Consider the following 13,545-nt stretch of genomic DNA (forward strand, 5'->3'; position numbering starts at 1 on the left):
CGCGATCCCACGGCCCTACCGCCCCTCGTCCCCTCCTCCCCGGAGACCCCCACACCTGAGGGCAAGGCTTCGCCCCCACCGCCCTTTGTCCGCCTCCTTCCTCGACAAGCTCCCACCCTCACTTTCCTTCCCGTTTGTTTATTTATTTATTTATTTATTTATTTCTCCCACCTGATACCCATTTTCTTAATGAAACAGTTGACAGGGGGGCAGGGGAGGCTGCGGGCGATGTGGGGTCCTGGCTCGGCCACAGGTGGGGCTGTGTCCCCCCCCTCCCCCCCCCCCCCCGCCCGGGGGGGGGGGGGGATGCAGAGGATGAGCCCCCCCCTGCACCCCCAAACCCCCAGGGGGGAGAAGGGCAGGGGGGGTGCAGGAGCCGGGGGAGGCTCATCCGGCAGCGCTCACCTCTGAAGCCCAGGGCACCGAGGGCTCCTCCGAAGGTCTTGGGGGGCTTCCCTGCAGGGAGGGGAGGCAGAGCGGGGTGAGTGGGACCCCCACTCCACTTGGCCACTGGGTGCAGGGGGGATATGGATATCCCCCCCCAACACCCCAAAAATGCCCCCCTGGGGGGATGGACACTCACCAGCGAATCCCAGCTGCCCGGCGACCCCACCTGAAAGGAGAGCGAAGCCCTCAGCACCCAGTGGGCACCCATGTTGCTGTGCCCCCCACCCCCCAGCCCAGCACCCCCCGGCTCAGACCGGTCCCCTGGATCCCTCCCCACGCCGTGGCCGTGTCCCCGTGCTCCGTGGGCTGTGCATGTCCCCGTGAGCCAGCCAGGCACCGAGATGTTCCCCGGGTACATGCGGAGGCACTGGGCTGGGGACGGTACCTGGAAATATGGGTGACACGCCAAAACCGGGAACTCCAGCCCCTGGGGAAAAAGTGACAGCGAGTGACAGCCTGTGACAGCAGTGCCACCCCAACCCTGCCTGCCTGGGGCTGCCCCGGCTGGGAACACCCCTGCTGGGGACACCCTGGCTCACTGCAGGGACAGGAGCTGCTGCAAAAGCCCCTGTCCCCGCCACAGCACCCGCGTGGCTTCGGGGTGCTCTCCTGGGCAGTGGAGTGCCCCGTGGGGGACGGTAGCAGGGTGGGGACAGCAAGCGGTGACAAGCATGGTGTGGCAGGGGACACGCTCCCACCCCAGCCCCAAACGGCGGCACTCACCTGGCTGCAGCCCCCCAACACCAAAACCTGCGGGATGGGAGAGTCCTGGTGAGGGTGGGGAGTGTGGGACCAGGGATGGGGACAGGGATAGGGGTCACCCCTCCAGCCCCACCGGCCAGAGCAGCCCCTGTTCCTTACCTGGCTTGGGAGGTTTCCCAGCAGCTCCTGGATATAAGAGTCCTGCATCAGACGGGGGGTATCAGTGCAGCCCCTGCCAGGGCTCACTGTCCCCCCGGCTTCCGCCAGTCCCTGCTATGAGCCCAGAAGGTCCCCAGGCAGGGACCTGCATCTCCACATGTTGGGGACATGGTACAGTACCCTCCCCTGCCCTCATGGCATGGGCACCTGCATCTCCCCTGGTGGTGCCATGGCCCTGGGTACCTGCTTGGTGATGCCATTCCTTCCCGGGAGCAGGGCAGGTGGGAGACACAGGATGGGGCACAGGGCACGGTGACAGTGTAGGGTGGGACCATGCCATGGGACCAGGAGGGGACAAAAGTGACCCTGCATCCCATATATCCCCTGTCCTTTTCGGCACTCTGCTAGCATGCTGCTGCCACTCCGCTCCCCACACCCAGCCCTGGGGTCCCCCGATACCACGGGCCAGCATCACTCACCAGCACCGAGCCCACCAACTCCAAGGCCACCGACTCCAAGGCCACCAACTCCAAGGCCACCTATGACGAGGACCCCAGGTGAGCACCAGTGGGGATGGGCAGTGGGGCAGCATCTGATCCACTCCTTCCCAGCCCCACGTGTGCCTGTCCTTCCTCAGGCAGCCCCACTCTCCCCATGCCCTGGGGGAGCACCCCTCTGCCCCCATCCCTCTGCCTGCATCCCTTTGGGAGAGCATCCCTGTGCCCTCAACCCTCTGCCTGCATCCATCTACTTGCATCCCTCTGCCCGCATCCCTCTGGGGGAGCATCCCTCTGCCCGCATCCCTGTGGGGGAGCATCCCTCCACCCGTATCACTCTAGAGGAGCATCCCTCTGCCCACACATCCTGCTGCCTGGGCTCAGCTCCGGCCAGCACCTACCTGGGATACCACCAACCCCTGGGACTCCAACCCCGGGAACACCTGCTGGAGAGAGACCATTAAAAAATGTCCCTCCACAGCCCAGCACCCCCAGCTCAGGGCACCCCCAGTCAGTGCTTGACCCACAGGGGTGGCCCTGACACCCATCCTGGGTGTCTCCAGCACCCATCTCAGCATCCAGAGCAAGAAGACCCAGAGGGGACCCTGCATGATGCATTGGTACAGGCAATGCAGAGCAGGAGAAAAATGTGCTCAGCGAGTCCAGTGGAGGGGGTATGGGTGGCACTTTGCACCCATGGGTGACAGCACATCACCTCCCACGCCAGAGCCACCCTCTGCTGGGGCACCAGGGGGCACAGAGAGGACACGAAGCCAGGCTAGCACCCCGATGGCCACATGAAGAGGGTGCCCAGTGACGGTCCAAGGTGGACCTGAGGCAGGGTGCCAGAGATACGTACCAAATTTGGGAGGTTTAGCACCAGGTTGCACCCCTACTTGGGGGATGCCTGCAAAGTGAACAAGGACACGGCAGTTAGGATGGTCACCCCTGCATCCCCCCCGCGTGCCACCGTCCCTCATCCAGCCTGCACCCTCCTCTGCCACCCCTCCACGTGGCTCGGTGTCTTGTAGCATCCCTGGCCACTGCTGTCCCCCAGCGGGTCCCCAGCCAGGCTGTGACGAAGCACATACCTGCTCCAGGAAGGATGCCAGTACCGGGTACCCCCACGCCCGGCACCACCCCGGGCACCACGCCGACACCGGGTGTCACTCCTGGCACTCCCGCAACGCCGGGCACCGCGCCGGGCACCGCGCCTGGCACTCCGACCCCAGCACCTGTGGAGAGATGGGGTGAGGCAGCAAGGGGGTGATCCCTGTGGGATGCCCGTACACCCAGGTGATGATGTGCCTGGCGTGGGGTGCCCACCCCCAAAGCCCCCAGCTCCCCCTGGACCAGTCAGTGCCACGCCAGGACTGCTGGGGATACCCCAAGTGCCCACTGGGTGGGCAGGGCTGTCTGCTGTGGGCTCACCCACGAGCAAGGGCCTTCTCCAGCCAACTCACCAAATTTGGCTGCCTTCGCTGCTGCTTTTGCTGCTGCGGCTGGAGCTCCAACCCCTGGGTAGAGACAGCAAGAGTGGGGTCAGTGTCCCTGGGGGAGTCCTCTCCAGCAATGCTGGGCAGACCCCATCTATCCCACCTCCTCTGCATCCCTCAAGGGATGGCCATGAGTTGATGGAGACCACCAAGGTCCTCCTCACTCCTGACCCCTGCCCCCAACCTTCCACTGCACCAGCCAGGGTGCCACCCCCACCCGCCTTTCTCCTCCTCACCTGGGACACCTCCAACACCAGGGGCCAGGGCACCCACTCCAGGAGCCAGGGCACCCACTCCAGGAGCCAAGCCACCTACGCCAGGAGCAAGGCCACCCACACCAGGAGCTAGACCACCTACACCAGGAGCCAGGCCACCTACTCCTGCAAGGAGAGAGGGAAGGATTAGAGCTTCAGCTCAGGAAGAGAGGTCGTGGAAAGAGCTGGCTGAAAAGGCATGGCAGGCTGGGGTGGGCAGATGGATGGATGGATGGATGGATGGATGGATGGATGGATGGATGGACGGATAAATGGTGGGATGGATGGATGCTGGGATGGATGAGTGGCTGGATGGATGTGGAATGGAGGGAGGGAGGGATGGATGGCAGGGTGGATGGATGGAAGGTGAGACAGGTAGATGGTGAGACAGATGAATGGATGGAGGATCAGATGGAGGGACAGGTGAATGGACAGATGGATACTGAGGTGGCTGGCTGATTGTTTGGATGGGTGAGTAGAAAGGAGGGTGGATAGATGGATGAGGTGAGTTCTCCATGCAGAACCTGGAGAGCACACCCTGACACAGCCAAGACCTCATCCCATGTACAGCCCAGCAGAGAGCTCAACCCTCACCCTGACCCACAGGGGCCCTGTCCAGTGCCGAGTCTCAGCCTTGATAAGGAGAGGAGCCTGGAGTGGGGAGATGGCAGGAGACAGAACATGTAGGATAACCCTGGAGAGATCCATCTTACCGTACTTGGCTGCTTTGGCGGCTGCTTTGGCAGCAGCGGCGGCCGCTGGAGCTCCTGGGGGAGAGGGGGTGTGTGAGGGGCAGCGATGGGCCGCGGTGGCCACACCGGCACCCCTCAGCCGGCACCACTGGCCTCATCCCAACCATCCCTTAGACACCATCTCACCTGGTACACCGCCGGGCACCAGACCGGGCACGCCGACTCCAGGCACGCCGACTCCAGGCACACCAACACCGGGCACACCAACTCCGGGCACGCCGACTCCGGGCACACCAACTCCAGGCACACCAACACCGGGCACACCAACTCCGGGCACACCGACTCCGGGCACGCCGACTCCGGGCACGCCGACACCAGGCACGCCGACGCCGGGCACACGTCCTGCTCCTGCAGAGGGGTTCAGGGAGGTGGCCGAGCAGGCAGGCTCCATAGGCAGGGGTCCCGCTGACCTCCCCACCATCCACAGTGCCCAGGGCTGCCCCCCACCCTGCCCATTTGCAAGCCTCCCTCCCTGGCAAAGGACGATGGTGACTCACCGAATGCTGCTGCTTTCGCTGCAGCCTTTGCCGCGGCCGCCGCGGCGTCTGGGACACCCACTGTGGGGACAGAGGGGACAGAGTCAGGGGACCAGCGAGGCCAGCACCACCCCATCGTCTCACCAGCCCATCTGCTCACCTCCGACACCGGGCACCACACCAGGAACCCCAGCCACACCGGGCACACCGGGCACGCCAGGGACACCAGGAACACCAGGGACACCAGGGACGCCAGGAACGCCAGGAACGCCAGGAACACCAGGAACACCGGGAACGCCAGCAATGCCAGGAACGCCAGCTCCTGCAGGCAACGAGAAGGGCTGAATCATAGAGTCATAGAATGGTCCAGGCCAGAAGGGACCTCCAAAGGCCATCTAGTCTCACCCCCCCGCAGTCAGCAGGGACACCCCCAACTAGACCAGGTTGCCCATGGCCTCATTGAGCCTCACTGTGAATATCTCCAGGGAAGGGGCCTCAACCACCTCCCTGGGCAACCTGTTCCAGTGCTCCACCACCCTCACAGTGAAGAACTTGTTCCTAATATCCAATCTAAATCTGCTCTTCTCCAGCTTAAAGCCAGGAGAAGTTAGATCTCGTTGCAGCAACAGCTGAAAGGTTGGACCTTGTCTGCTCTCATTGTCATGCTACAGTGAGGAGAGAGCACCCCACCGCCTTGTCCCAGGAGAGATGCACAGAGGTGCGGGCCCCGTGTCTCCCAAGAGGCCCCAGCTAGGATGGTAAATCTGCTCTTGTAAAAGAGAGGCTGGAAGTCACCAGCACAGGGGACCATGACGATCCTCATCATCACGGAGCACTCCAGATGGTCCTCATCACGGGAGCATCAAGCCTTGCAGCCAGACAGGCCACAGAGGTGAAGTGGCTGGTGGTCCCCAGTAGCTGCCTGGAAGGGCTGGGTGCCCTGGGCACTGGCCAGACTGGGAGGCTGCCCAGGGCAGTGACAGCCTTGACCCGCTGACACTCCTTAATGCCACAGGGACAAGCGTGAGGTCATGTCTGGAAGGGCTGTGTGCCAGAGGGGTTGTCCTCATAGTCCCCTGCTCGGTAGGTGCCTGGCACCCAGCACAAAGCACACATCTGTTAACTTGTTACTGCCAAATTTATCCCTAAAACCCATCCTTCCCTGGGCACATGGTGGGATTTTTGTCTACTACATCTACATCTACATCTATTTGATGTGGAAAAGGAATGGAATAAATGGCCAGCAAAGTTTCATCCCTCAAAGGAAAGCTGCCATGGAGCAGCACCCTGCAGTGGTGTTGCAGGAGAAAGTCCTGGGACCTGGCCATGTAACCTCTGGCACTGCCTTTTGGAGCAGTACATGGATCCCCCAGCCCTGCGTGGGGCTCGGGGCCACTTCTGCCTCCTCTCTGTGCTTGGGCTCCCTGCTTCCCTGCTTCTTGGCCATGTCCCTCATCTCCTCTGGGCTCCTCCCTGCTGGAGCTCTCTTGGGGCTCGTTATGCCTCTAGACATCTGGGCCTTGCTAGACCAAGTCGTGATGCACCTTCTGGATCCCAGCAGTTTTTTGGAAGGTTGTGACCCCGGGCAAGGGTCCCACCTGGGCAGTGAGGCTGAACCTTCAGGCAACAGACCCTGGGTCAGGTCTGCGGCTGGAAAAACAGATTTGGTACAAAACCCAAGAATTTAGGCAAGACATGAGTTCAGTCTCATCCGTTCACCTCCAGGGAGCGGCCTGCAGAAACCCCAGAGAGGGAGAAGGTCCTGCCCTGGGGATGAAGCCGAGCCTGGACGCAGTAGCTGGGAGCTGAGCTGGGCACATCCCAACCTGGGATGCTCCTTGGTAACGAGCCATCAGGAGTGATCCCCAGGGGACACCCGCCTGCCTGGGGGACACCCCAAGTGCCACGGGAGGAGAGGGTCAGCAGGGGTCCCTGGGGAACTGCTGGGGAGATCCTTGCACCGTGCAGCACGTACCGTATTTAGCTGCCTTTGCTGCTGCCTTTGCTGCTGCCGGCGCCCCGACTCCTGGGGACAAGGGAGAGAGGGACCCTCAGCCACCAGCTCCTGTGCTCCCCACAGAGCCGGGTGGTGGGGACAGGGCTCCTGGGAACAGTCACCTGCTACCCCGGGGACACCGCCGACACCGGGCACCAAGCCGGGGACACCACCAACGCCGGGCACGAGGCCTGGGACACCGCCAACCCCGGGCACCGCTCCTGGAGCTGGAGGGAAGCAGAGCAGTCAGATCCCCCCCAAAAACACCCCCTGCTACTGGTGGTGACACTGACACGGTCTCTCCTGGTGCCACAGGAGGCTCCTGGCTTTGAGGTGAGCTCTCCACAGCTCCCAGACCAGCTGCTCAGGGGCCTCAGGATGCACCCAGGATTGGGATTCCCAGTTCCCTACACCCAACCCAAGGATCTGAAGCCCACCCAGCCACCCAGGAGCTTGGGGACCTTCGAGGTCCCCCGAGGCAATGGTTGTAAATCCCAGCTGCTCCCAGGGCTGACGCATTTCCTCTGGATGCTCCAATGAGTGGTTGTCTGCTGCTCACTTTTCTACCACAAAACAGCCAACGAGGGGAGCAGCGAACACAAGATCTGCATCACCAAGCGCATCCCTTCGCTAACGAATGGTGGCTCGTTACAGACACCATCTCCCCAGAGACGCTGCCGGAGCTCGGCACTGCAAAACCACATCTTTTATGGAGAAACCATGTGTGATGGGGACATACTGCGCTGGGTCGGGCTGCTGCGTTGCGAGGTGGCCAGCCAGCCCCTGCCAAAAAAGCTGCTTTTTGTAAACCAGGCTTTGCTACGCCTAAGCCCAGTTGTCCCACCAAGCTGCTGGAAGCTGTCCCCAAGCGGGTAAAGCCCCTCTGCAGCCCTGGAGGAGGTTTCTCACCTTGCTGCCTTCCACCTGCCAAAGCCAATGGCTCAGCAGAGTGGCTTCACTGCACCCCAAGCTCCAGCAAGCAGCCACCGGAGCCGAGGCAGGGGTCTGGGGCTGGGAGAGCACCCCAGGAGCTGGGGCAGGGGGTGGTGTGGCAGGAAGGGTGTGGGGATGAAGCCACACAGCCCCAGCCCCAATGCACAGCTCTTCCATGCCCCAGGAGCGAGTCCGGCCCTGCAGGTGCCAGATCTGTCTGAGACAGCAGGGAACTCACCGAAAGCTCCTGCCTTCGCCGCTGCCTTCGCCGCTGCCGCCGCTGCTGCCGGCCCTCCGACTGCCAGGATAACGGGAGAGAGTCAGGGATGCGGGATGGGGGGGGTGTGATCCTCCCCGAGCCCCAGGGCTGAGCCCCGCCATCGCCTTACCTCCGACTCCTGGGACAACGCCGACACCGGGCACCACTCCCCCGACCCCTGGGATGGCACCAGCCCCGGGCAGGACACCAGCTCCTGCCGCAGAGGAGAAGGGGACTGTCAGCTCCGGGGGGCAGGGACACACCAGCATCCCCCCTGCCAGCCTGGGAGGGAGGGAGCAGCTGCCCCACTGGGGAGATGGGTGATGGATGTGCCCGTGGAGGGTGACTCACCATATTTTGCTGCTGCTTTTGCCGCTGCCGCCTGCGCTCCGACTCCTGGGGAAGGACACGGACAGCCGCTGAGGTCTGGAGACCATTCCCACCTCATTTCTCCCATCCCGCAGGGACCCTGGGGACTGGCCCCTCCTATCAGCATCCACCCCCGCTCTCCTTTGGGAGGTGATGCACCCCTCTGGGCTCTCCCTGGGGTGCCACTGACACCCTGGGGCCACCAGACAGCCTGGCAGTGCCCAACATCCCATCCAAGGAGCAGCAAAGTGATAGGGATGCCCGGTCCCCCCTCCATGCCCATGCCAGTCGCCCACCCTGGGGCTGCCTGGGAAGGAGCGTACCTGTCCCGGTGGGGTACCCTGCCTTTCCTGCCCCGATGCCGGCTCCGATCCCGCCGGGCCCGAAGCCTGCAACCACAAACAGAAAGGCAAAGCCAGGTCAGGCACTGTCCCTGGGAAGGAGGATGAGGCAGATGGAGCAGCTCCCTCGGCCCAAAGGATCGTCCCCCAACCGGTGTCGAGGGATGTAGGGGGGGATGCTGGAGCCAGCACCCCCCTGGGTTGAGATGCCAGTTCAAGCCTCGCTGCCCGGAGCTGGCGGTGGCTCAGGAGGTGTCCTAGCAGAGAGGCAGCCAGCCGGCCGCTGCCGGAGCCACCACGTGCCTGCGGATTAACACCTCCCGGCCCCGCGCTGCCAGATGCCAGGAGAGGCGGGTTGCTGCCAGCCGGGTCCACAGGCTTCACAGCAGGGCAAGGCACAGGTCCCCTGAGGGACCACCTCGCCCCAGGAGCAGGATGCCCCTCACACCACCCCAGGGGTTGGTGGCCACGAGGCCACGGCGGCAGTCGGCAGAGCTGGGAGGAGCTACGACCGCGGAGCAAGGGCTACAAGCACTCACCGTAGGGCAGCTTACCAGTGCTGTAGGGCAATCCATAGCCACCTGGAGAGGAGAGAAGGTGGCGGGTTAGCACCTGGCTGCCGGTGGCCGTGCCCCCTCTGCCCCGCGGTGTAGCCCCTCTCTGCCAGCCGGCTGTGTGGCACCATCCCTCGGGGCTCCTTCCATCAGGATACTAAATCCTCCGGGCTACTAACCCCCCTCGGCAGAGCCGTGCCAGGAGATGCTCTTCCCCATCACCTTGGAAGCAGCAGCTCTAAAAAGAGCCACTCACTCTCATCCCTGTGCCGAGGGCTGTGGTGCCTGAAGCCGGTTTTGCAGGAGCCTCCCCGTGACCCCACTTCGGCGGGGGGTCCCCCGGGAGCCCCGCGGCAAGAGCTGTACCCAGCTGGCTGCGCCACGGCCAGCTCCAAATGAAAAGGCTTTAATTGGAATCAGGGCTTGGGAGCCTCCACTGAAACGTGACCTCATTAGGAGGTCGGCGCGAAGGGACAGGGAGGGATTACGAGCGGGAACATCACAGCCGGGGAAACGTCTCCTTGCCAAAGAGCAGGGTCCCACCACTCGGGATGGCGCGGGGATGCCCGTGACTCGGCGGGGACCGTGCGCTTGGGAGCTGGCAGCACTGAGCTCCTGTCAGGGCTGGTGGTGGCCTGAGGAGGGGCGATGGGCTGCCACATCCCAACGGGGACACCTTGCGCAGTACGTAGGGTGGAGGGTGTCTCACACACACGGGCAGGGCGGGGATGCAGGCTGCCTGTGACCAGGATGGGATTGCTCATGGCAAAGCGTCTCTTTGACACCATGTGGGGACCAGATTTCTCTCCACCCTGCCAGGCTGTCCCATGGTGTCCCACACCAGCACAGCATTGCTGGAAGACAGGCTTTCCAGGCTGTGACACCCATGATCTGCACTGGGTATCCCCTACCTTGGGGACCCATCCATGCCCATCCTGGGGCACCCATCACCGCCTTGCTCATGGAAGGGCCTGGCACTGGGTGACACACATGGAGGTGATTCCAAGGTTGAAGAGCCTGAGCCTTTGGGTCTCTGAGGGTTTTGCTGGGTGCAGCCCCCACCCTAAGGCTGTGTGTACCCATCCTGGCCAGCACAGGGATGCCATCAGCACCACTGGTGGGGCTCAGGACCCATGGGCATCCTGGCTGGCATGGAAAGCCTGACCAATGCCACCCCAGCATGGCTGGGCAGTGGGGAGCAGCCCCCATCCCTACAGCATCAGGTGGGACCCTGATTTCAGCCACAGCTTCAGTCTGAGCCTCCATTGAGCAGGATGGCCCTGGGGCCACCTCCTGAGTGGGGACAGCACAGAGCAGGAGCTCTGTGGAGAAAATAATTTGGAGAAAATCATCCAAAAAGGAGACTTTCCACTGAAAATGTTATTTTCGCTGCTGTCCCCTTGTCCCCTCTCGACCTGGACCTACTGCAGCTGGGACACAGTCCAGGGGACACAGGGATGTGTGGCAGTCCCCGGGCCCATCTGCAGCATCAAAGTGAGAGCTTTGACAGCCAGCCCAGTGTGTCCCCACGCTGCCAGCCCCAAGCCCTCAGAGGTGACAAACTGGCATAACCCAGCTCCCCAAGAAGGACTGGGGTGCCAGGTAGCACCCAGCACCCGGAACCACAGCTGGGGACACCACCACTGTCCTGCTGGTCCCCACAAGAGGTGTGATGCACCGACCGGGCTCCCTGGCCAAAGGGGACGGGTGCCCTCCCCTGATTTCTTTCATGAAGGCTCCCCATAAAGTGGGTCAGCCGGCAGCGGCGCCCCGTCGGGGCTGCGGGCCACTGGCGGGGCTGGGGCGGGATGGAGCCAGGCACTCGCCGCAGCGGGCACCCCATGAAAGGCGGCCTGGGGCCGGGCTGCGGCCAGGAGGCCAGACGGTATCCGATGGCGGCGGGGCCGAGTCGCCCTAACGAGCATAACTCTGCCTCCGCGGGAGGAAGCTGGAGCGGGCCAAGTATTTCTGCTGCCGTTTGCGGCGACGGGCCCCGGCGGGGGGAAGCCGGCAGAGCTGCCGGGGCTGGCGCCCGTGCCGGGGTGGGATCTGCTCCCCAGGAGTGGGGCTCCCCCCGCCAAGACCCTCCCGCCTGCAGCAGTTTGTTTTGGCGAGTGGGAAAATGGCTGTGGGTCTACTCGGTCCCCAGCACCCCAGGGATGGAGGTCCCCAGCCGGACCTGGCTGCCCTCCTCCTCCTCAGGGATGCTCTTGGGACCAGCAAGCTGGCAGCATGGCCCTTGGAGGGTAGCACCCTGTCCTGGCTGACTGGCACTGCCCGTCTTGCCACTGTCCCTGTGTGGGCACAGCCAGCTGGGGACAGGCAGATGGAGGTCCCTGGAGCATCTGAGCCTGGGAAAGGGGTGTCGGGCACCCCCAGGCTTCCCTGGGCTGGGGCTGAGCCTCATCTGGGTGGGCAGTGGGGAGGGACACCTGCCCAGAGCTCCATCCCCACCTCCTGCCTGCTGTTGGTGGCCTTGGGTAGAGCTCCTTGAGCTGTGATATTTGGCCTCAGGCGAATGCCCGGCGAATGCCCAGCGATGCCCAGCACAACCCAGGAGCCACAGAAAGCAGATGGTCACTGCAAGGGCTGTGCCTCACAGAATCACTAGGAGCCGGCAGGGACAGCCTGGGGTGGCCTGGCCCTAAGCATGTCCCCAGAACATGCTCTTTCCTACCTTTCGACAGCTGGAGAGTGGCACAGCATCGTCCTCACGGGCTGGGAGCAAGACCAGCAGCAGCATCCAGGCCGTTGCCCACGGGGCTGCAATAGGCAGGGCTGCTGCTGGACTCACCTGCCCAGTGCCCCTCGCTCTGTCCTCCTGTCCCAGGGCCAGCACCAGCACTGCCAGGTCCAGGGGACCCGGGGGGACCACGGCTCGGCCCTGGGGAACGGCGGGTCCTTCTCCTGGCACTGCTGGGGGTCCTTCACCCCCAGCCCCGCTGGCTGTGGCGGCTTACCTGGGAGCTTAGGAGCTTTGATGGGATACCCCAGAGGGACACCGGGCTGCTGACCTCCAAAACCTCCCAGTCCTGCAAAGCCAACAGCAGACTCTCACCTGGAGCCCGTGCCCAGGCTGCCACCGGTCCTTGCGAGAGGGGAGCGCCCCAGGGCACCCCGAGAGAGGAGAGCGGGTGGCTTGGGAAGCCCTGAGGCATCTTCTGGCGTGGGGAGGCCGTGGCTGTGAGGAACAGGCTTGGGAAGGAAGAGAAGGATGGGCGAGAGAGACGGAACACTCACCGGGGATTCCTGCGAAGGCTCCTGCTCCTAGACAGAAACACAAAGGCAACCACATGAGCTTCGGGGCTGGTCCTCGGGCCCCAAACTAGTCTGGATGGGCTCGGCCGGAGGTCGGCTTCACTTGCCCACATACCCTGTGGGGCTGTGACCCCAAGGGATGGGCTGAAAGTCAGCCCCAGCAGGATGGGGATGGGGGCAGAGCTGGGGCCAGCCCTGGGCCCACCCTCCACCCTGGTGTTCCCCAGGAGATCGAGGGGACCTACCTGGACCTTTCGGCTTGACTCCAGCACCAGTGGGTACCCCGGGCAGTACCCCTACGCCTGGGAAGCGGACACCTGGGGCAGAGACCAGAGGGGCTGGGTGAGCCCAGTGGGACATCGTGGCATCACTGGTACCCGAGACCCCTGCACCCAGCTCTGGCTCTGCATGAACCCTTGTACCCTGGGATGGGGTACCGTTGTTCCCCGGGGGCTCGCTGAGACCCCCCGTGCCAGATTCCTCACAACCCCCTGGGGCAGAGCGGCCAGGGAAGGCTTTGCCCCAGCCCTGGGGTTCCCTGTGCTTTGGGGTGAGGGGGGTGGGCTGTCCACACAGGATCTCGGGGTGCCTGCAGGCTACGTGACACCCACGAGTGGGTCCTGCTGGTGACAGCAAAGCATAGCCCACGCCATGGCACAGCCATGCCCCAGTGATACCCAGTGGATTGATGCAAACTGGGGCTCTTTGGGGAGTGGGAGGGGGGGGATCCTGCTCACTGACCCCCAAACCCCCCAGAGCAACAGGCAGCACTTTTGCCTTGCAGTCTTTTGGGCTGGGGTTTTGGGGTTGGAGTTGGGGTTTTTTGTGGTTTGTTTCTTGGTTTTGTTTTTGTTGTTTTTTGGGTTTTTTTTCCCTTTTAAGAAAAGGGAAAAATGAATGTCTTTCATTATAACTCACGCGTTTTCAGACATGGAAAAGACATTCCTGACCAGCAACACACACTTCTCCTGCTGACAATGTCGAAACATCTTGTTTTCACAAGTTTTCCTCCCCCAAATTACTTTGCAGTGAGGAATTCCTCTCCCCACCCC

The 13,545-nt window shown here is 63.2% G+C and overlaps 1 protein-coding gene across 15 annotated transcripts in view; it reads right to left on the minus strand.

Moving 5' to 3' along the window:
* ELN (elastin) overlaps nt 1-13,545 on the minus strand; it is a 25,265-nt gene that overhangs the window by 958 nt on the left and 10,762 nt on the right. For 6 of the 15 annotated variants that reach the window (XM_014953383.1, XM_014953380.1, XM_014953375.1 and 3 more), the window contains 25 exons: nt 12,739-12,810; nt 12,476-12,502; nt 12,196-12,267; nt 9,221-9,262; nt 8,664-8,729; nt 8,323-8,367; nt 8,102-8,185; nt 7,951-8,010; nt 6,902-7,006; nt 6,759-6,809; nt 4,944-5,105; nt 4,805-4,864; nt 4,434-4,655; nt 4,269-4,322; nt 3,538-3,681; nt 3,269-3,322; nt 2,897-3,040; nt 2,665-2,712; nt 2,207-2,251; nt 1,788-1,847; nt 1,309-1,350; nt 1,171-1,197; nt 833-874; nt 584-613; nt 406-456 (listed from right to left, as the gene is read on the minus strand). In XM_014953383.1, the coding sequence (XP_014808869.1) occupies nt 406-456; nt 584-613; nt 833-874; nt 1,171-1,197; nt 1,309-1,350; nt 1,788-1,847; nt 2,207-2,251; nt 2,665-2,712; nt 2,897-3,040; nt 3,269-3,322; nt 3,538-3,681; nt 4,269-4,322; nt 4,434-4,655; nt 4,805-4,864; nt 4,944-5,105; nt 6,759-6,809; nt 6,902-7,006; nt 7,951-8,010; nt 8,102-8,185; nt 8,323-8,367; nt 8,664-8,729; nt 9,221-9,262; nt 12,196-12,267; nt 12,476-12,502; nt 12,739-12,810 (1,809 nt within the window). The remainder of the gene's footprint in view (nt 1-405; nt 457-583; nt 614-832; nt 875-1,170; nt 1,198-1,308; nt 1,351-1,787; nt 1,848-2,206; nt 2,252-2,664; nt 2,713-2,896; nt 3,041-3,268; nt 3,323-3,537; nt 3,682-4,268; nt 4,323-4,433; nt 4,656-4,804; nt 4,865-4,943; nt 5,106-6,758; nt 6,810-6,901; nt 7,007-7,950; nt 8,011-8,101; nt 8,186-8,322; nt 8,368-8,663; nt 8,730-9,220; nt 9,263-12,195; nt 12,268-12,475; nt 12,503-12,738; nt 12,811-13,545) is intronic. The other 9 variants (XM_014953371.1, XM_014953373.1, XM_014953370.1 and 6 more) reach the window with 9 other exon arrangements.

This window comes from Calidris pugnax, unplaced genomic scaffold, assembly GCF_001431845.1.
Source record: "Calidris pugnax isolate Ruff unplaced genomic scaffold, ASM143184v1 scaffold133, whole genome shotgun sequence".
NCBI lineage: Eukaryota > Metazoa > Chordata > Aves > Charadriiformes > Scolopacidae > Calidris > Calidris pugnax.